Source organism: Pagrus major, chromosome 13 (assembly GCF_040436345.1).
Source record: "Pagrus major chromosome 13, Pma_NU_1.0".
NCBI classification, from domain to species: domain Eukaryota; kingdom Metazoa; phylum Chordata; class Actinopteri; order Spariformes; family Sparidae; genus Pagrus; species Pagrus major.
The window spans coordinates 11,009,558-11,033,013 of record NC_133227.1 but is presented as its reverse complement, the minus strand read 5'-3'; the positions used below and the strand labels follow the sequence as shown (position 1 = coordinate 11,033,013).

General features: G+C 40.8%; 1 protein-coding gene across 1 annotated transcript in view; it reads left to right on the top strand.

Annotated features, from left to right (window-relative positions):
* The window catches only part of tspoap1 (TSPO associated protein 1), a 68,549-nt gene that overhangs the window by 29,517 nt on the left and 15,576 nt on the right, over window positions 1–23,456 (top strand). Inside the window, exons 5-18 of the mRNA XM_073479838.1 lie at window positions 285–488; window positions 11,345–11,419; window positions 11,576–11,665; window positions 12,205–12,327; window positions 12,427–12,531; window positions 12,759–12,809; window positions 13,617–13,649; window positions 15,752–15,932; window positions 17,305–17,510; window positions 19,678–19,784; window positions 19,868–19,977; window positions 20,065–20,940; window positions 22,517–22,668; window positions 22,823–23,299. Coding sequence (XP_073335939.1) covers window positions 285–488; window positions 11,345–11,419; window positions 11,576–11,665; window positions 12,205–12,327; window positions 12,427–12,531; window positions 12,759–12,809; window positions 13,617–13,649; window positions 15,752–15,932; window positions 17,305–17,510; window positions 19,678–19,784; window positions 19,868–19,977; window positions 20,065–20,940; window positions 22,517–22,668; window positions 22,823–23,299 — 2,790 coding nt within the window. The remainder of the gene's footprint in view (window positions 1–284; window positions 489–11,344; window positions 11,420–11,575; window positions 11,666–12,204; window positions 12,328–12,426; window positions 12,532–12,758; window positions 12,810–13,616; window positions 13,650–15,751; window positions 15,933–17,304; window positions 17,511–19,677; window positions 19,785–19,867; window positions 19,978–20,064; window positions 20,941–22,516; window positions 22,669–22,822; window positions 23,300–23,456) is intronic.

The following is a 23,456-nucleotide window of genomic DNA, read 5'->3' as shown; positions in this document are numbered from 1 at the left end:
GTTATGCAGTGCCTCCTCTCTATATTTACTACTGTTTTAATACATAGGAATTTGTTAAACACAAGTTTAGATTGTGTTGAAGTCTGTTTTAAGTTGCATACAGATGTATAGGCCAGTTTTAGATCAAATTGCACATGAGTACATATATTATTGATTAAGATTATCAGTCTTTAATTTAGTTTAGTACATGGGATGTAGTTTAAAAATGTTAGTTCAAAACAATAATGTGCATATTTGATGACGTTAATGTCTTACAGCTGCCTTTGATGCTTGTGTCTGTGCAGGGCTCCCCTGTTCCATCTGGCAGAGTGGAATTCGAGAGGCTTCTCAGGGAGTCTCAGAGGGAGGTGCTGCGGCTCCAGAGACAGCTGTCGGTCACATCATCCAGTCAGCAGCACAACCACAGTCCTGACCCCGGTGGCCCAGAAAAGTGTGGGCAAATTGAGGAAGAGGAGGAGGAGGAGGAGGGGGAGGAAGGGGAAAAGAAGGTAGAGTCATCCCCTCATATCAGAACACATCTCTACACTGACCCCTGTTGGTCCTAAGTGACATTAATAAGTGAACCGTGTATATGTTCACTAAAACTGATGAAATCAAATCAACTGTAACTTTCGACGTGAGATCAAAAGAGCAATGGCTAAACAAATTCCCTTGCCGTGTAGTTTTTAAAATAAAAAGATAAAAATTACAACAAAATGTAATGGTTGGGATTTTAAATGAAAAATTAATCAAAATGAGCTATCAGTATTGATCATTGAAATCAAAAGTGGGATTGGCACATCTCCCAGTATTTTTGGGAGCCTATTGAAGAAAAGAAAACAACAGCCAGCTTACTAATAGCCTGCAGCTGCACCTCCAGGTACTTATGTGCACAAATACCCTAAACTGACTGGCACAAAGGTAACTTTTATAAACTATTGTAACTCTTATTTTCTTTTTCAGTGATCCTATATTGACTTGTTTTGGAAGAGGGTTTACCCGTCAGTAATTCATGAAAATGAACTTGGGACAAACTGAATTTCTATCTTTCTAATCTTGACCTTTAAATAAAACAAGGACTTTAAGATTTGGAGAATTATGACACCCCTTAAAATTATGCATATACTGCATAATTAAGTCAGTGTAGAAAGCCGTAACACTGAAAAACTGGTATGATGATACCGGTCAGTTTATTTGAGGTTAAGTATGTGATTACAAACACAGACCATACCATTTTTTAAAATCGTGGCGTTGGTACCGCAGTACAGATTGAGTTAGACGTTGTGTGGTAATGTAAAATTCAGCCCACTGAGCTTTAGTGTATGTTTATGTTGGCAGTGAGGCCGTTTTGCAGCGTTATATAATGGCTTGTCGTTGGACCCAATACTAATCTGCCACAAGCCATAATGAGATGATTCCCTGTCTTGAACTTGGGCCTGATCAAAGATACTAAAGTCACACTCTCTGATCCTCTCTGCATGTAATACTGATCTTCTCTCCATTCAGTTCTTAGAAACTAAGATAAGATGAATGAATCACTGGGCAGAAAATGAAACAAAAAATTTACATATATCATAAATATAGGAATAGGTTACATAATGCAGAGAAGAACTTTATTTGTAATTGTGAAAATTAGTTAGAGACACCACTGAACATCTGTCATAGAGAAGTAAATTGAGCACATGAGAGGTATATTCTAAAGATACAATATCTGTGTCAGTTTACATCACTTAAAGACATACATCTTATTTGTAGTTTGTTTTTTGAAATTCTCCTGAGAAGTTGAGTAAATTCTCTGCCTGTGAAGCTCAAATGAGAATGCCGATTGTGGTAATCTCCCGTTTGTGGGACGCACACACGCACTACCAGTGGCACGCGCACACCCAGAAAGGGGCCATGTTGTGTGAACTCTAATCCCCTCTAACAACAGAATGGTACAGTCCAGTAATCCGCTCTCTGTTGCTGTGGCAGCGGTGAGAGGGTTTTGGGTGGTAGGTAAGACTCCAGCCGCACTAAAGACTTTTCTATCTCGCCCTGCTCTGGATAACTAGCAGGCCAAGGGATTCCTTGACGTTGCCACAGATCACACGAAAGGGGTAGGTCATATTTTGAGTTTTCTTGTCTCAGTGCTCTGCAGCGTAGATCTCCTTGGCGAACCTCATATGTGTCTGCTTGGATGTGAGACAGAAGCCGTGCAGGACTCAAAGTTGAGACTTAACACTGAAAACTAATCAGTGTCATGACGAATCGGGAGTGCGAGAGACTTGGCTCAAGGCAGTGAGTGTTGCATTTGTGTTAGATATTAAAAGCACCGGCTTATTCTGAAAGATTATTAGTATGTTGCATGCCCCATGTTAGTGTAACAATATGACTTGCAGCTAAAGGGATTTCTCTTTTAGGTCTCATAGCTGTTGTTTTTTAATATTCATTTCAGTAAATCCGTTGTAAATCCCACCCCTATCTGTGATGGACCGCCACTTTCTTACAAATTAGAAAGACGGGACATGTATGAGGCCTAGTCAAGGGCAGCCTGTCAGGAACCCAGTTTTATAACAGTCATGTTTGGAGCTTCCAGATGTAGAATTTAGACAGGCCGACTTAGTGACAGGGTGGTAGAGCGTTTGATTGGTGGACATCGATATGCTCCGTATTAAAAAAGAAAATCAACGGCCAGGCCAATCCATTAAGGTGCTTTTAAAAGAAGTGATCCAGTTACCCGTTTCAGTAGTCTGCAGGGATTACACCAATGTGCTTATGGCATTCAGGGCCTGCTGAATGGGATCTGACCCTGCTTTAGTACGCATGGGCCCAAGGTGTACTTGATCCTTTAGTGTACATGGACCACATCATTGCGAGGTGTACACAACGGCACCTCACTGTGTGACGCAAAGTGCAAATAGAGGTGAGCCTCTGAGCGAGGACCTCATCAGACAAAAACACAGACAGTGACCTGCTGTGGCAGACGTGTCTGCATCCTGCATCAGGACAGTTATTGATAATGATATGTCTGTCTTTAAACATCAAGCAGGATTTGAGTATTTACTTAATATTTTCAATCATTATTACTTCAATTATTATGTTGTGATACATGTACAATTTATTCAGATCAGTTTTGTCAGTCCCATTCATTTCTTTAAGAGACGTGAAGTATTTTTTTACTGTGCCAGCGATCACATGTAGCAAATATACACAACAACAGCCAATATCATGAACATTTAAATTTTCAGAAAGAAGTCTGTTCATCATGCCACACTGAACATGTGCTTTTGCAAAGAGCACAGATGTAGAGATAGACAGGAGAGCACTTTTTTGATTTCTGTATTTTCATAGTTTAAACAAATGCTTGTGTTCTCGGATGTTGCATTGGGACCTGTTGTCCTGCCTGTCATAACCCAGTCAAGCCAAACAATATACAGAAAAATTGGTGTAGTCGGTGAAATTTAAATGGAAACCTACACTTAAATAAGATGACAAGTGAATGTAGGAAGTGAACAAGCATTCAGTCAGCTGGAGCTGTTCCTCAATGCCAAAATGTCTTTGATTATACATTTATATGGTATGACAGCCTGATGTAGAACACTGTCCTTTATAGAAAACAGATATGCACTTAAAATGTTAAAGCTTATATACACTGCTATAAATTTTAAACATTTTATAATCCATATAAATAAAAATAAATACATAAAACTATAAAATAAAAACTATACATACAATTTACCAGTCAACATATTGACTGGTAAATTAGGGCCCCTTCCAGTAAAATATGTTCCTCTATTTAAATACAATTAATTTGCATGCCAGGAGATATTATGTTCCTCTGATTTTACCATTCCAGCTCCTCATTCAGCCTAAATATGTTATATAATATATTGTCCTGCTAAATTATTTTCATGAATGATTTAGTTTGCTGCTCACTGTGCAGAAATGGTATTAATATTAATACTGTGCAAAATGAGGAAAACATTCTGGTATGATATTTGCACAATATCTCCGTGTGTGCTATTGATCATACTTGTAATTTAATGGAATTCAGTCCTTTAAAAGGCTCAAACTGTTATACTTGAAGCTATACCAGCTATATACTTATTTTATAAGGCCTCAAAAAAAAAAAACATGCAAAATGTAAACAAAACCACGTATGCAAAATAACTGCTGTCTGAACCATTCTTTAAACTATCATTATTCCCTTGAAGGAGAGTGGGATTTATAATAATTGTTCCGATGTTATTATTTCTGCAGAAGGCAGCTGCAACTATTTGTTATGGTTTCTTAGAGATGGTAACTCATTAAAACCCTAATAGACTGTAGTCAGTTTATGCCAATTACATGCCAACACCAGATAATGTATCTATTAAAAGTACATTATAGACCATAGGCTGAGTGGTTCTCAACAAATGTGGCCTATCCCCTAACCCTAAACCCTCAAGCTCTGACATGATTCACCCTTTAGAAATATAACATACTGTAGTTAAAGGTAATGGACATTTCCTCTGTTGAGTGGTAGGACTGAAACAGCTTGTGATTTGTCCCTTTACTGGTTTCAGATGAATTTGATGATCTGAAGGATGTTTATATCCTTTTTTGCAGGATAATTAAATAAATTAATTAACTGAATATTTAATGAGATTTCATTAAATCAAAATTCATAATCAAATCATTCAAACACCTGTATGTATTTGTCAGATTTTTACTAGAAAGGGACTGTATTATAGTCGAGACATGGCTTGACTTTAGACACTGTGAAGTGGTGACAGGAATGCCACATGGGCCCATAAGTAATGTAAAAAGAAAGGTATTCTTCATTTATGCACATCCTCAACACCTCATCTTACAGCTCTAGCTGTGCAATAACACTAAATAAAAATATTCATCTGCTAATAGTTAAGCAATAACACAAAGTGCCAAAAACGTTTAAACCTTCATTTTGTTTCTAAACATATTATATTTTTGCGACTGTATGTGAGACTGCAACATGTCAAATTGCATCAATGTTTTCGCTCAGGCATGTTGGTTGGATTTTTTGAAGCATTTGACTCAGTTGATCTTTTCTCTCAATTCTCCATATGATAATTACACACTACACCATGACCAGGTGCATGCACAGCTTGTCAGGTCACACTGAGTTTTGTTAGGTTAGTGTGTTGGCACATAAACCTTTGAAATGATTCATAAAAGCCTAAGCCTCGGTCTAATGCTCTCTATGACAGTCCCTTTATTCCTCCCAACATTGTATAAATGAGACATTACGTAATATACCCCCTCTGTGCTCATTCGTCAAAACCATGCCAGTATTATATCACACGTCGCCTGAACGCTGATTATGTTTGCTTTGAACTCATCATTGTGAGCTCTCACATTCCCTTTGCACAAAGGATTGCTCTTTTGAAGGATTTGACCTGCAATATACGTCATACTGATTGCAGTGTGTCGTCACTGGGTAGTTTTATGAAAATATGTCATCTTCTTGACTGTATTTCCAACTTGGAACGATTAATTACCTCTAAGAAATGGTATAAAACGTTTGGATTCTCCTAGACTGCACCTGTGGTAGAAATTGTAATGCTAAATCTGGTTCACTTAATGCACACTATGGGAAAACTAATGACAGGATGGGGTTTGCATTGGGATCTTAACTTGGCCACCACTTAAATGTCACTCCCACCTTGCCAGATTGTAGCAGCACTTAATCCAGTCTACTCAATGGGTACGAAGTGCTACAAGCTAATCAAGAGTCACAAGAAGAAGGACTGGTTTAAGCCTGACTGACCAAATACAAAAGTGGGCATTTCGCCCGGATGCTGGGCTCACCAGGCATGGATGATGGATGTGAGGGGATCTTTAATGACCACCAACAGGAATCAGGAGCAGAGAAATCAAGTTCAGAGCCCTCATTGCTATGCACCGTTTTTGTACAGGGGCCAATGGAATTAGTGCCTCCTGCTGGCCTTTCGTCACCACTACTAACACCATCTGGTCTGCTATCCAAAAGATAAACCAGGGAATCACTTAACTTCACAGACATGCGCCTGATTTGGTGCTGAACAGTTATCAGTGAGTTATCAGCCCATATTGAGGTCGTCTGTATCTGCAGTGATGCTTGAACATACATCTTAGAGACAACAAACCATCACTCTCTTTGATGCGAGCTGCTTTATGTGTTAAAGGAATACAAGCTTACAGCATTAAGCACCTGCATGTTTAACAACCATTTACAAATATTCAACAGTGTGCTGCTAGAAAACTTTCATATGATTTTTATTCATAGATTTAAAAGATGCTGGGAGTGTTTTCTTGGTATATATAGTTTATAGTTGGGTTGTCTTCCATAGAGGCCATTCTGCCTGATATAGCCAGGTTGGTTTTACAGACAGTTTTGTGGTGATGCATATCAGCCAAAAGAAAAGCACTCTTTTCCAACCAGGTCAGAACTCTTGTTGTGTTTTGGTTTCCTACTAAAACTATAATGAGATTGAGCTCTCTCTCTTAGCCTCTGCAGAGTATCTCTATTCCAACATGATAGATTCAATGTTTTGAGGATGCATTGATATATAGTCTTCAGCTATTCCACTGTAATTGCATAGATGAATTCTTGTGTCATATGCATCTACAGCATGAAGGAGCGGCACTTATGTTATGTGAATAGAGAAATCTAAAACAAACTGTTATAATGGTCGCTAAATGAACAGTTTTGTGTTTCTCTATGTTCCTTACAGCTGAACCAGTTGGATGGTGAAACATAAGAGATGTAAACACACGCATCGTGTTTACAATAAGCTAGGCTACTTCTTGAGTTTTGGTGAGGATGACTGAGCATGAGCAAAGAAAGAAAATGTTCTGCCCATTATTCAATGGCACAGCTCAGGAACAGAACTTGGCTGATGCACAGAGTCATACAAGCGCAAGGCGGTAATTGTGTGGTCACACAGTCAGAAAAAATAAATAACTTATTTTGTCTTTAAAAGTACTTAAAACAATAAAATATCAAAACATTTGGTGATTAATTAATGTATAAAAAAATGATAGATTAATCGTTGCAGCTCTAGTACAGTATACATAAATCTGTCCATGCTGTGTTCTGACAATGCCATGTAGAAGCTGTGCCTGAAGCTTAGAGTGATATGCCCTTAAGTTACTAACAATGTAAAAGAGAGGAGAGTGTAAAGGAGTGATCCCCTTCACAGCACGTGGCAGAGCGCCTTTGATCCTGTTATTGGGTCATGGCCTTGGCTGCACTAGCACAGTTCTACTCTGAGCATAAGTAGGTTTGCTCTAAAATTAGATACTGATTCCTGACTCTTAACCTTTAACCAATGTCATCCTGTCCCCCACCTGGATCCACGTTAGACAAATCATACAATTTATGAAGATGAATGCACAACAATAATTAGTTCAGAAAAGTAGCCTACTGTGAAACATTGAAGTCGCTACAGCCCATCTAATTAGAAGGGACAGGCTTCCTGCTGATGTGTTCTAGTCATGTTACAGGCTGCAGGGATTCCCCCTGGATTATTCATTGATTGTAGTCGGACCACTGGGAAGGAGGCTTGCTGCTAATCCCTCACCCACAGCGGGGGGTGTAATGTGACGGGTTACTGTACAGTATAGCAGTCATGTATCTCCTCTCTTCCCAGTAGTTGGTCATGTTTTTAAGATTAAAACGGAAGCTTTTCAGTTTAAAGTTTTTTGGATCTTGACTTTTGAAGATTACCTCTGTAATTGTAAAATGACTGGTTGGATGGATAACGCCAAATGTGTGCATGTCCGAGACTCCTCGGGCAAGAAACTGAACCCCAAATTCCTCCCATTGGCTTTTCCATCAGTGTGTGAATGAGTGTGTGAATGTTGTGAAGTGCTTTGAGTGGTCAGAAGATGATTAAAGCACGATATAAATGCAAGTCCATTTACCATTTTATCTTTGTCCCCGTCAGGTTGTAGGAGGGACCCCGTGTGTGGTATTAGATGAAGCTCCATCCAGGTGTGAGAAGACTCCCGGAGAGGAGGAGGAGTCGGGGCTGCGAGTGACGCCCCAACCGGGCCTCAGCCCGACCCCCTCCCATCAGGAGGAGCACACAGAGGAGCAGCGCCTACAGTTTCTGGTGAGAGCATCTAGTAGTACTCACTATCTGGTATCGCCATGTTGGTGTTGTCCCTTTAACATCATAATTAATGTTGCTCCTGGGACATCATGGAAACTGACCAGTCATGTTTTTGTAATGTCATGGAAAAAGGCCAGAAAGTTATCTTTTGAAACATGTGTTTAACTTTGTGAAAGGGCTCTAGCTCAAACTGTGTTTTCCTAAACCTAACCAAGTATTTTTTGTTGCCTAAAGCTAAGCAAGTATTTTATTTCCCTAAATCTAATCAATCAGCTGATACTTTATCATGACAGTATCATGTAGCCAAACATTCAAACCACATCAGTGCGTCAGGTTTTTCAGCGCTAAAGTGCCACATTTGTGTTTTTTCTGTTTGAAGTCCAGTTTAAAATGAACATCTAGGCGATTTGCTAATACTCCTAATATTATTCAACATAATTGAATAGAATGCACCCGTTATGGTTATTGCTTAAATTAAAGGGTTAGTAATGCAGAGGTAACTACATATCACTGGCCCAGATTCCCAATCAGTCCTTTCCTTCATTCATGAGAGTCCTACGCACTTGTAAGCAGCAATAACTGCATATTGTACAGGTCTCTAGCTTTGCTATCCACTTTGTATTTGCATGTAAAAATGAAGCTTTAATTCAGTGCTGTGACTTCAGCTCTGGGCCACTGAAAGAAAAACTATGGTCAGATTTGTTATGCAATGCAGGGATTATTTTGATCGCGTCCCTTGGAAGCAGAACAGTAGCACATTGCCCTTGCTGACTGTACAAGTGGGTCTCATGGCTTAAGAGCATATTCCCTCTCAGCTCTGTATCGACTGTGTTTGTTAGGAAGAAAAGTGGAGTTTCCAGAAATCAATTGATGTTGTGTTGTTCATAGTAAGGGCATTGACATTGTACATCACATTAGCTATAATTTAAAAAAAAAAAAAAAACTACAAACAATATGCAGTGAACTGATAACAGAGTAGCAATAGTATCAGTCACAGGCTGCTCGTCTTCTCCTCCCGTCACTGAGCCATGCAATTATTGTGTTTTCATGACCGATTTGTGTCCATTATGATCATGCCTGCGCTTCCCTCTGTACTCTCACTGATGTGTCAGCTGGGAGTGCAATTTTATGATAGTGAGAAGAAGACAAAATTAATGTGATGTGTGAAGTGATTTGCTGTTTTTAAATTCTCCTCTCCAAAATGTATGATTTGCTCATATGTATAATTTCTGTACACGCAGCTTTGTGATTTTACTAAAGTCCTAATTAAAGCTGCAACATTCTGAAGGGAATGAGCAAGTATATAATTTAACTTACTGTGTTCTGCTGTTCATCATTACATTGAAACTGAAGCCGCAGTCGGGCTGCACAAGGGAGTAACTGAATTTATTTTAACTTCAAAAAAAGGACATGGTGAAAACAGCTAAAATGTGGCTTGAAGGTTTATGTGTTTGGTTCGTTAAATGGATCTTGACCTTCTACCATAGAGTAACATGTTATCTTCCATTAAGCTTGACTTAGTCATGGGAAAAAAGTGGGATATTACAGTGGGATGTCTTGGATGATTTAAATGACTTATAGATTTAGGACAAAGCACATCAGCTGAGTAAACACTGAGCTGCCCCAGAAACAATGTTAGCCCAGAAAGAATGCGGGTGATATTTTTAGCAACATCGGACAGTTGACATCATTGGTCCAGACTGAAATATCTCAAAAGCTGAGGGTCGGATTACAATGAAATAGTGCCCTGAGGATGAATGTAATAACTTAAGTGAACTCTAGACTTTTCATCTTGCACCATCATCCAGTCAAAATTGTCATCTACACAGTACTTTGGGTTATGACCAAATACTTGCAAAACTAATGACATCCCCTTCTGCCTCAATTGTTCTTGTGTTTAGTGCTCATTAGCAAATGTTAGCATGCTAACAAACTAAACTAAGTCAACATGATACCTTTTAATTTTTTTCAGGGAGTTTAGTTTAAAGGGGGACATGGTGAAAATAGCTTAAATGTACCTTCAAGGTTTTCATGTTTGGGTTTGTTAAATCGATTTTAACCTCCCACCATAGACTAACATGCTGTCTTTCATAGAGCATGACTGAGTCATGGGAAAAAAGTTGGATGTGTGAGATGAGTTAAATGACTTACAGATTTAGGACAAAGCACATCAGCTGAGTAAACACTGAGCTGCCCCAGATATAATGTTAGCTCATAAAGAAAGCAGCTCATATTTTTAGCCACGCTAGCAATGTCGGTCAGTCCACTGCTTTGGGCCGAACTGAGAAATCTCAACAGCTGGGGTTTGGATTGCCATGATGGTACAGCCATTCATGGTGCCCAGAGGATGAATTTCAATAACTTTAGTGATCCCTTCACTTTTCAGCTTCTAGCATGGCTGACGACTTTATATATTTTTTTTCTACAGGGAATACAAGGATACATAATATATCACCTGCAGGCTCATTGCACCTGTTTAACCGAGTTGTTTCAAAGGTTAGGAAAGTGAAGAGAAGAAACTCTGGGAGAAAAATCTGAAAAACAAAAATGAACTTAGAGCCCCAGCAAATGAACAGTTCAGTGAAATGTGTCTTTAATGATTGTGAAACAGCTGACAGAACATTTGAGTTCCAATCAGTGCTGTTAATTTAGCTTCAAAGTCCTGAATCGACTTCACAACAGAACATTCCCGCTTGATATGCATTATTTAGGCCTTTAAAGCTGTGACTGATACACAATCAAGCAAATCAGACCACAGATTGCAGTTTAATTATCGTTATTGCCTTGCTGTGTCATCACTGGTGAGTTCTCCAGTCAGCTGCTGGTGGTCTACAATTAGCCTGTCTGTTGTGCAGCCTCCCCCCACACAGTCACAGTGGTAATACTTGATTGAGGTCCTGTGGCCATGCTGAAATAAGCTGATTTCTCCTATGCTGGTCCTGCATGTAAGCTGCATTTAGAATAATTAAAGGATGCTAAGCTTTGTAATACCTCATTGCCGCCGTGTCAGAGGTCAATATGGAAACCAAAGCCAATGTATTCCGCATTGCAAAATATACAGTAAATGCAAATCTTTTGACATTATAGTACAGATTGTTTTATGTGTTTTTTTGCTCCTTTGCAGTATATCCTGCTCTTTGTTTGCTAGTTTGTTCTGTTTGAAACCATGCTAGGAATTACATGTAGTTTCAGAGCCATGTCAGATTTCAAAATAAGGTTTCAGTGTAACTATCTCTGCTTTGTTGTCATTGTCGGTTTAGGAAAGTGAGCTGAGCAAGAAGAGAAAAGAATGTGAAAACCTTGAGCATGAAGTAAAGAAGCGACAGAAGAGATGTCTGGATTTGGTAAGCTATCTTCTCACTCCAGTATTTCTCTCCTCACATGGTCTCTGGCGACGCTCCAGTCTGGTTTACGCATTACCGTAGTGGATATAACAATGGACTTGGAAGACATGGATTTCCTCAACTTGATCTGAATGTTGTCTTGTGGTTTGGTAACAGGAGAGCCAGCTTGAGGATGAGCGAGGCAAAAATGAGCAACTAAAGGAGGAGGCAGATCTCCTCAGGAGGAAGGCACAGCTGCTCGACCAGGTCAGTGTTGAGCGCCTTCAAATACCGCAAAGTGGGTCTCAATTTCATAGTTTTTGGCAATTGTAGCTGTCAGTTGTAATAATATTTTACTCACCAACTGGGATTGCAACTAATATTTATTTTGATATGAATCTGTCAATTAATCTGTAAATTACTTTCTCAACTGATAGTTGTTTTGTTGTCGAAAGCTCAAGATGACATCCTTAAATGTCTTGTTTTCTGTAAAACCCAAAGATATTCAGTTTACTGTCATAGAGGAGTAAAGAAACTAGCAAATATTCTCATTTAAGAAGCTATAGTCAGAGAATTTTTTTTTTTTTTTAATTGAAAAATAACTGAAACTAATGGATTATCAAAATATCTTGTGATCTGGGAATCTAGGAAGTCAGTCAAGAAAAGTCATCTTAAGTTTCATGTTGCTATGAAGTAAAATCTCAAAATAATAAAGAATGATGACCAAAACTATGAAACTGGATCCAAGAACTGTGATATTCCTACAAAATGATCCAGTCGTCCATTAACCTGCTGTTGTTTCTCAGACTCGGGCTGAGAATGAGGAGCTGAGGGAAGATCTCTCTGAAGTGACCGCTCGACACAATTCAGTTCTCGAGGAGAACCAGAGACTCCGTGCCAAACTGGAGAACCTAGAGCAGGTCCTAAAGGTACTGTACCGCTGGGCTCAGATACAGAACACAGATTATATTTTAATTTTTAACTCCTTACCATGCTGCTTGAAAAAATGGCCTTTCGTTCTTTTATAGCATATGCGAGAGGTCGCCGAGCGAAGGCAGCAGCTGGAATTGGAACATGAGCAGGCACTGGCTATCCTTAAGTTCAAACAGGATGAAATCAAGCGGTTACAGCGGGTAAGAACCACAGCCTGGGCACCTGACATATACATTTGACTTGCTAAAATCAAACCATCATTTCCCTGAGGCTGCTGTCTGGAAAATTGGAGGCTTTGTCCAGCAGGAGGCAACCTTTTGGCACCGATAAAACGAGTTTTGTCAAGGAAGCTTGTCGTGATGTAAATTTGATTTTTACGAGCAAACAACCAACATTACACTGACTTTATTGTCTTTTTAATCGTCAGGCTCAGTTATTCGCCAAGAGGGAGCATGAGGGAGTGGTTCAGATGCTGGAGGTGAGTGTGTATTACACTACTGTGACAACTCAGCAAAAACATTACTTTTTATCCCGTGTAGTGCCTTTATTGCCACACAGTAAAGCCCTGAGTTGCTTTCAAGACTTTAGGATGACTTCCCAGAACATAAATCAAAGGTGCCAGTGTTTATTACAGTCACACAAGAGAGTGGAAATGAATTCACTCAGGCTTGGCATGAGTAAGAGGAGGAGTGTTGTTCAGACTTCCTCAGTATTTCTGTCTTGCACTAGTGAATTCCTGTCTGTCGAGATAAAATCTAATTCATTATTCAAGGTGTTTCTTATCTCTCTAACATCAAGCAAAAGGAGTATAAATATTTGATTATCTCCCTGTTCTTTGTAGACACAAGACCTCCCATTGCCACTGAAGCAACATAGACATACAGCACAATGGGCTCTTTATTCTTATTCAAACACCTGGCAGAGAAGCTGTTGCAGAACATACTTCCACTTTTGTAGCACTTCATGGGGCTGGAAAACCGTTTGAGCAGATGGCTTCTCTGCTGCTGTGTGACGTTTATAGTTGCTCTCAGTGTGAGTGTAACGCACTTTGAATTCAAAATGAATCCAGACAGTCGGTGACAGTTGAAGCCCCCGTCTGTGTGATTGGCTGCTAGTTTTGAACGATGAAAAAAAAAAAAAACAACTTCAGAGCTTCGACTAAACCTCAAAGATTTCATCACCCACACTTGGTGACTGTATACGTGTGCTGTCTGTGCTCGGTTTTTCACACTGTGCATTTTGTTACGAGAGTTTGTTCCTAAATGAAGTGTGTATTTTATTTTAGGAGTTGACTCAGCTTGTGTTGCGGAGGGAGCTGGTAGAGTATAGTTGCTCCTGTTTTTTTTAAAAAAATGCTCATTTCCTTCCTCTTGCATTATTTCTCTCACTTTCTGTCTCTATTTAAACCCGGAGAAAGTCTTTCTCCCTCCCGAGAACCTGAGCTTTGCTGCCAAGTCAACATGCTGCCTTTTGCAATCCGTTAAAAACAGCTTTGAAAGTAAAAAAAAAGAGTACTTGTGTTTGTTCAAAAGGCAGATGTTGGCTGCTGAGGGCCGAGACACAATCTAGTGACTCTGGCTCCTGACAGGATTTTCTTGCAGACTGCTGTGTTTCTACTTTATTAATATAATTTGTCTTTGTTAGATTCATTGTTTGACAAGCATGTGTTTACTTTGGTATATTCTTTTTTCCTTTGTGTCATCTTTTTGCTAACCAGAGTACACTGGACTGCATGCAGGTACTGTCTGACCCTTCCCTAGCTCCTGTAGATAGGACCATAAAAATAGGACCATCCTTCAATTTGACAGAATTTAACCAAGTTTGGACATAATTTGTGTTTTGTACTTTTAAAGCAGTAGCCCTGCAGTAATGACTGTAAAACAGTCTTTTATAAATGCTTCATGTTGCCATAGAGGCCCATTTGATGCTGATGCAATTTTGTAGGTTACCAAAGTGTGTGTAAATCAGGCCATTCACATGAGGCCAGATAACAGCATGTGTGTGTGTGTGTGTGTGTGTGTGTGTGTGTGGCACAGCTACACTGAGCACACTTATCATGCTGGCTTGTTATTTGATCTTATATTAAGGGTAGCATCTCCTTTTTTGTACAGTATACCGAACACATCACTGAGTCGGATTGTTATTTGTAAATGAGTATTAGTTTCTGCTCAGTGTAGCCAGATAACGACTGACTGCAGACGAGGCTGTGCGTAGGTGCGAGCTAACAGGAAATGTTGTTCAGATAGTTTCGTGCAGAGGCTTTTGTCAGATCAGCCTGCCAGGAAACTCCCACCGCAACCTGAAGTGAAATCAGCCACATATAGAAACTCAGTGGGGCTGAGAGAAACCTCTGTAGTGTTTGCTGTTTGTTAAAGCAAATGCAGTGTTAGACAGAAATACAACGTATAACTTCTCATAACTTACGCTACCTCTCCTATTCTGTTCTTTACTCCTGTGTCCCATCTTACCAGAAAACTACCCAGCTTTATTTGCCGCCCTTTTTCTGTTGAATGAACCCTTTAATTCTTTGTCATTTGTGTTTGGAGCTAATATTTCTCTGACAGTTTATGTTGTCTGTCTTGCAGAAACCTGACTTAATATTGCTGTACTTCATTCAATAATGTATTGTTAATGTCTCACTTGAGCTGCAATGTATTTACTGTATGTTTGCCATAATTTATCATAACATCTGTCCATCCACCAGAGTAATCACATCTGTGTAAGATCAGATGTGAAACTGGATTTCACATCAAATAATAAAAACAGTGTTTCATGGTTCTGTAGGCTGTATAAGCATAAGAGGTTTCTGCATGACACTGACAATTCATAAAAACAGGTTACTTTTACATACACGGCCCTGTTTGATTGTGCAGACCAACGACAACCGCAGTGCTATTCTTCTTGGACGCACAGACAATGTGGGCATCTACAAGCACAGCTGCTTTTTTTGTTTATGCATTTGCAGCAGCATAAAGTACAAACGTGCTGTGAATAGATGGGAGGATGTGGGGATTAATACATGTGCCCTTGGCCAGACACAAGAGCTCAATGAGTGAAGAATCAGCTTCTCTAGGAAACCATGAAGGAAGAGGGCTGCCTGCGCTGGTCGTTGTGCTGCCATGAAAATAGGGCCCACAGGGTTAGGTCCTTCCACATGACTGTGTTAAAACACAAATCCACCTTAAAACACACACTCTATGTTAAAAAAACTACTTTCCTCAGTTGCTTGTGTATTTAAAAAAGCAAATGCAGCAATCAACACATGTAAACTATAACACCTCATCACACATTTATCCCTGAAAGTTTACATTTACTCATTACAAATTGACAATATTCAGTATAATAGTGTTGAAAGGTGGATTCTCCCATTTAAAGTAAATTGCTAATGTGTCTTCCCTGTCTGTTGCACCACCTGTGTAGTCAAAGGTACGAGATCTGGAGGAGAAATGTCGCAGCCAGAGCGAACAGTTTGGCTTGCTGTCCCAAGAGTTGGACAAGTTTCGACTGCAGGCCTCGAAGGTGGACCTGGCTGGCTCTAGCCTCCTTAACAATCCCAGCCTCTCTGTTCTGACCAATGGGGTGGGCCTGACTACTGAACGAGGTGAGCCACGCCTCACACACCAAGATACAACCTGTATATTCAAGAGAATGTTAGTTGTTGGGAGCTTTTGCTCATAATAGATTCTTTGCTACAATAAGCTGAACATCAGAGGTTTCTATGGTGCTTTTTCTTAACAACCAGATGAAACCAGTGAAAGAAATGGATTGCTTTGATTTATTTGTAATATCCACAAAATGATTACCTACATATTTATATATTCTGTGTATTTTATCATTATTTTTCCAGGGACAGCTCACAATTAAATTGCACCAGAATTAGCTAGCAGCCAGTTTGCATCTGTTGTCTTATATAAGTGCTTATTTGCAAAATGTCAGTGATAATGAGTTTGGTACATCCAAATTCACAGTGGTGTCCACAGCCATGTCTATTTGAAGAAACAGCTTTAACTGATTGACCAAGAAGAGATATAAAGTCAAGCAGTTAGCTTTATTCTGTTTTGTTTCAAGATAATCTTATATTTGAATCCTTACCAAACCAATATTTAACTTTCATAATATATAATCTTTGTTAATGTTCCTGGAATCTTTCATTTTCAAAGTACATCTTACCATCAAAAGATCAAATGAGCCCTGGCACAAAGCCTGGCTTGGGAAATATGGACCAACAGCATCAGTCCACTCGTGGACACAATGCCTTCAAAAGCATCCAAATCCATTTTTAAACTGTCCCGTCAGGGATGCATCCTTTCAGCTTTTAATACAGGGATTTCTCATTGTTGACTTTGTAGTTTAAACAGTAAGGGTGCAGCCACATCAGTGCAAATCTAGTCCAAATCTTTCCTACTGTTTGTATCCAACAAGCTTTTTCTCCCACACTGTTCATGTGTTTTTAGACTGCACTGGTGGCTCATGGGATATGGTGTCCCTGGGTGAAATAGCCTTCTGGAGTCTCGAGGGAGGTGACTCTCTCTCCTGCCCTGAGGGTAATGATCCGCTCGGTACTCTCTCCGTCACTCATGATATGTGTTGGACACTGTCACAAAAAGCATGGCATGTTCTAACCTGTCATCCCACCCACACTGTCGCAGTCCAACACTGTCTGTACTGCTCTCCATCACATGAGGGTCGGTGCTCGTGGGCTGCGGTGTGAAATGAACCAGCTAAGCCCCTTAACAGTAACAGTGCTGGTGTGACACAAGGTAGTGTGACCTCTGACCTCAGACAGATGGAGACAGGATTTTTCCTCCACCGTTTAATCAGCCAGGTTCAACCTTGAGCCTCCTGCATGTCAATCAGTGACTTCACCCACCTAGCTGCTCATGGACTCAACCAGGTTAACCAGCGAGAGGGCCGGTGCTGTCAGCTAAAGTCACGGATTAAGTATTATCCTCTTCCTCTCTCTCTCCTGCTAGATGTGGCTGCCGCTCTGCGGATGGGGGCCACCCCCCACGCCGCAGGGCTGTCCAGGGTGGAGCGCTCGCCTGTCACCAAACACCGAGAGCTGCCCACCATCAGCGTCAGCAAGTCAGGCTCTTCCTCCAGCAAGTCAGAGACCGCACACCTCACCCCCAAGTCTGACACCCACCTCAGTCCGCACAAATCAAGCCCAACACATGAGGTACCAGACCTGAGGATGTATAGTGCATCACTTGTTAATTTCAGAATCAATTCTTTATTTTTTACTTATCAGGGGCAACACACACTAATTTAAATCAATATGATGTGAATGATTCATATTTAAAAAAGGCTTTCATCTGCAGTCCCTCGGCAGGTTGATGTTACACAAGCACGATTCTAAAAAGTTGGGATGCTGTATCAATGTTTTTGTACATTAATCAAACAACAGACAAACAAAAAGCAGACAAAACAACAAATAAGATTTTGAGATTTCAGCACAAATTTATCTTTTTCTTTTTTCCTTTTTTATATTGTGATTCCCTGTGAGCATATACTGTCACTGTGGTAAAGCTAGTATTGAAATTTAAAAATAGTATATGATATGAACTGGTGAAGTGTCAATCAGGAAAATTTCTGGAAGCGGCAATTGCTTCCCAGAGATCCAGTGTCGCCTGTGTGACACCAGTCAGTTGTCAGTTGGCAGCTTTGCCACGCCTCCATAACAACACCACATGAAAGTGATTTGCACCTTTTATTAAAGTTTGATTGTCCGTTGTTATTGGTCTTTTCTTTTCGTTTGTTTGGCCATGACCGCTAACAGTAACGTTAACCGTTTACTTCCAACGCCAGCAGAGACCAGGACAAACAAAACCTACTCTCAGTGGCCGACGGTGCGCCGTTTATGATATTTTCCGGGAAAGTCACCACCAACACCCAGTGTACATCTTTGGTGTTACAGCAAATGCAAGGGCTTTCATCAGTGGGCCATAGGCTCAGTCATCATTGTGTTACCTCATTATGCGATAAATAGTGACTTAACAGATATTTATTTGGATGAAAATCTTCGAGATTATTACTTTAATTCTAACGCATTAATAATGTTTGACAACACGGCACTGATTGTGATTATATAATATAGTTACTACTTCTACTTTCAGTTAAGTTGAATGCACTTAATGGTCCATGATATGCACTTTTCATGTAAGAAGAGGCAATACTGGTAATTCTTCAGAGTATATACCACCTTTCACAATATATAACAGTTTCAGGGTGTCTGTTGGTTCTTAAAAAGTCTTTAATGCAATTTTAGAAATATTAGGGCCTTAAAAATCATTCAGTATTCTTACATTTGGATTTGTGAGGTCTTCATTACCATAAATATATTATCTAATTTATTGTTTTTTAGTCAAGCTATTCAGCATCAAAGTCCACATTTCTGACTGTACAAATCTTCAAACCTACCACTGAACCTAAAATACTGGGATAGTTTTAATTTGCAGCCCTGTTTGTAGGTTTGTGATAAAGTTATGTCACAATGCATGATTCCTTGACTCCTGCCTGCAGCTCTTCTGCTTTCTTTGTTTCTACATAGACAGGCAGATTGCTCATCAAGATTACCAAGACCGCCATGCACGATCACATTGATTGTGTGGATTTAATGGATTAAAAAGCCCTCCTTAACCTCTCTGTCATCTCATGCGAGTACAGAATATGCTAGAGCTCCCTCTGCTCATTCTTTGGATCTGCTGCCATTATTTAGTATTTTTCTTGTGCCATGTCTCCAAAGATTCAGTGTCTTGTTTCACATGACAGAGAGGTCGACGGTCCTTGAATCTCATCTCTCGTCTGCACACAGTTCGATAAAGCTCATATTTAGTGAGATAATCCACTCGCCACTGTGGATTATGAAGGTTATACAGTAGTATTTGTGATTGTGATTATCCTTAAAAAGGTTTCCCAGGGAGCTATAAATACACAAGCTCTCTTATTGTGTTGTGTGTAACCACCATGAATGGAAATCAAACTAGGAATCAGGTGTCGAGGTGATTCTGTGATTACTAACAACGAGTTATTGATAGTAACTCACCATATAACAAGAATGTTGTTCACAGCATTTTCCCTTGAGCAGTCATGTGTAATAGCCAATAACTAGATCTGTATTTAAAGTACATAGATTTCTAAGAAGGCATCCTTTTTTCTCGAAAATATATGAAAAAATATGAAAACATTTATAGTTGCACTGAAAAAAACCTAATTCACAACAATTCTACTATGTCTGCTTATGGGGATTTACTGTGTCAGAGGAATAAAAACAGTGTTTTTAAATCCCTTTGAATTAGTTTAGTAAGCAGTCCAGGCAATTCATCCTGTGTTCACGGTGTTCTCAGGTGGACACAGCCAGTGAAGTAGAGGAGTTGGACATTGATGTAGCCCCGGCACCTTACACAGCCAGCAGAGGAGCAGCAAAGCTTCAGGTTTTCATTGCAAGATACAGGTTAGTATTAAACTGACACAATAGTTGACTCACTACATCAACAGTCTCTGAATATGTGATGAAAATAACTTAATCTTCGACAGCTATAATCCATACGATGGCCCCAATGACAACCCTGAAGTGGAGCTTCCTCTCACTGCTGGAGAATACATCTATGTATATGGAGACATGGATGATGATGGCTTCTATGAAGGTGAGTGTGGAGTGTATATTGTTGCATCTAAACTTTTATATTTCTGTTCTTGCCTGGTATTCAGTGTTTTACTGTGGCTCCTTACAGGCGAGCTGATGGACGGACGGAGAGGGCTGGTCCCTTCTAACTTTGTGGAACGTGTATCGGATGACGATGTCATGAGCGCTCACCATCCAGTGACAGGGGACATGTCCCATAACTCCCTGCTAGACAGCAGCCTGCACAGTGCCAGCCACCAGCATCACCTCCACATGGGCGTCAGCGCCTCAGAAAGGACAGAGGCCTCTGTTGCCTCTGGCCCTGCCTCAGCCCCCTCAGACCCAGCATCGGCCTTGGCTGTCCCAGCCCCCCTCACCAACGGCCTGGACTTGGATTTGGAGGAGGTGGGAGTGGACATTGTGCCTTACCCACGTAAGCTCACCCTCATCAAGCAGCTTGCCAAGAGCATCATCATCGGCTGGGACCCTCCGTTGGTGCCGGCTGGGTGGGGCAATGTGTGGAGCTATAATGTGTATGTGGACCAGGAGCTGCGGCTCAATGTGCCCTTCGGTTCCCAGACCAAAGCGGTGCTGGAGCGGCTTGACATTAACCTCAAGGCCTACCGTGTGTCAGTACAAAGCCTGACAGAGAAAGGCCTCTCAGACCAGCTGCGCTGCAGCTTGCTGGTCGGTCGGGACGTTTGTGTGGCGCCCACGCAGGTACGCGTGGAGAGGATCACCGCCACCTCTGCCAACCTGACCTGGCTGCCCAGCAACAGTAACTATGTGCACATTGTGTCTTTGAATGAGGAGGAGTGTGAGCTGGTAAAGGCTGGCTGCTACTCGCTGTGCCTCAATAACCTCTTGCCCAGTCTGCAGTACACAGTCAAAGTGGAGGCACGGCCGCACCGCACGCCATGGGAGTTACCTGTGGAGCGGCGTGAACACAGAAGCGCTACAATCACCTTCACCACACTGATGGCAGGTCAGGATTTACTCTTTTATCTGGCAGATATTCTTTAAAGGTGCCATGCCAACTACATTTACACATCATGAATTAATAAGATTCATTATTCTCCATTCTAATTTGCAGTTTGGAAGTTTGGTATTTGTTATTGGATTTGTGATTGAAAGGTTATTTAAGACTAAAATAGTTGGGCTCAACATAAGTCCCATTCACATGTGGGAATCATGCACCGATACTCTAATCCAGAGGCACGGAAGAGGGGTGTGTCAATCTGATGGCGTTCACAGTCCGACAGCTAAACAGCACTGCTTGTTTTTAGTGTGAACAAAAAAAGGCGGCGTAAAGGCGAGCCTTCATTGTGGCGATAAGGCAGAGTCTTTGTGTGAAAAGGGCTTTAGATACTCATGAACGCATCCGATATTACAAGTCAAAATCTTTTGCAGAAATAAAGAGAAAATTCATTGCACAAGTACTCTTACCCTCTGATGTACTCCCATCAAAAATGAGTATGGAAGAAAAATCACATATCCTAAACTAAATTAAGAACTTATATAATCAACTAAAAATGTATTCAAGTCATTTGATTTATGTGTATAAGCTCTATTGTGTGTGTGTGTCTGTGTGTGTGTGTGTGAGAGAGAGAGAGAGAGAGAGAGAGAGAGAGAGAGAGACCTTTTCACAAGATTTCCAAACCTTTGTGTGAAGAATACAATTTCCTTGAAAGATTTGTACATGTGGCTGTGGTGTTAGTGACTGACATTGTATAAATGGTTGCACTGCTGGTGTGTAGATGTGGGACCTGTTGATGAGGTGGTCCAGTCCACTATTCATGTCAAGGACAGTAAATTACAGTTAGCAGAGCTTACGTGTCAACCCAATGGTACAAATTAAGATGTCTTACATTCAGTAGTGGTGAGTCTGTACTTCTCACATATGTGGAGGTTTATTCATGACAGCTTCTTTTTAGAGCTGCTCTGACTTGCCTCTACTTAATCAAATTGCCAAAATACCTTGGCACTGAATGCATTGCTTCAAAGGAAAACAAAATAAGTGACTCGATTTGTCATGACAGATGCCGTCCTGTACTGCACTACAAGTATTCCTGCTGAGTGCCAAATTTGTAAATTCTTGATCTTAAAGTGACCTTTTATTTGATATGAGTAGAAGCTCAAATAATATAAATTCCATGTAAATGTGGAAGCTCAATCTGAGATTTCCACTCATGTTGTGTTGAGTTTTTTTTCTGCTTCTCCCAGTTAACAATATTTTGTTTTTCATGAACACGTTAGGCCTGTAAGATGCATATTTGTGATGAGATTTGAGTTGTATTTCTCTAAATGATCATTGAAATTTGCTTAAGTTTCATGCCCACAGTCTGGGACTGCAGGTATATGGTTTCTAAATTTCTTAAGTAGTATTAGATGACATTTTTTTTAGAAGTAGAATCATGTGCCTATTATGAATGTCATTTCTATTCCAAATACTGTTTTATTTTCAGTCAGAGTGAATCTATATAGATCCTATATTAATAGAAAAACATTTCTCTATCTGGTGCTTGCCACTGGCTGTGGTATGATGCTTTCGCTTCCTGCAGGTCCCCCTGATGCTCCTCTGGATGTCCAGCTGGAGCACGGCCCCACCCCGGGGATTGCCCTCATCAGCTGGTTGCCAGTCACTATAGATGCTGCTGGGACCTCCAACGGAGTCCGTGTCACTGGATACACCATATATGCTGACAAGAGAAAGGCAAGAACTTTGCTCTTTCTGTGGGACTTTAACATTCCTTTTCAACCGCGATATGCTTTAACATGAGTAAATAGCTATGTCTCATGTGTGCAGTTTTATAATGTCAATGTGATGGAGGAATTTTAAAGACATACCCGTCGTTCTTCTATCGCAGGTGCTGGAGGTGTCTTCCCCGACAGCTGGCAGTGCCCTGCTGGGCCCCTCTCAGATCCAGTCTCTGCAGGCAGCTCAGGAGCTCACTGTCCGCACCATGTCCGCACACGGGGAGTCCTGTGACTCTTTCCCAGTCAATGTGCCCTCCAAGCTGCCTGCCATCATGACGGGTCCAGCTATCACCTCCCCAGTTGTGCCAGCCCTAACCTGCCCCCCCGCAGGTCCCACTAACCTGCCCTCACCGCCGTCCTACGGGAACTCTGCTGCCAAAGTCTCCATGCTGCCCAGCTCTTTGCCATCAGACACACTCATCACTGGCCTCACAGTGGAGGTTGCTGCCAACCCTCCTCATGCTCTCCACTCTGAAGAGCTTCTCTCATCTGCCTCATATGTGAAGGCCTGGGCCAACCCGTCTTCTGCTGCTGCCTTGGCTGTGTGTGAGGCCACATTACCAGTAGTCTCCACTATTACTCCAGTGGTAAGCCTCACTCTGCAATTCTCCTAAGACACCACAACTGTTTGTTTGTTTAAAGGGAGATAATTGAGACTAAAGATACTTCATCAGGTGAAAGGGACAAGTACATGCCAGTGTTCTAAAAACAACAGGAAGTTAGTTGCTGTAGTTTGGCCAGCTT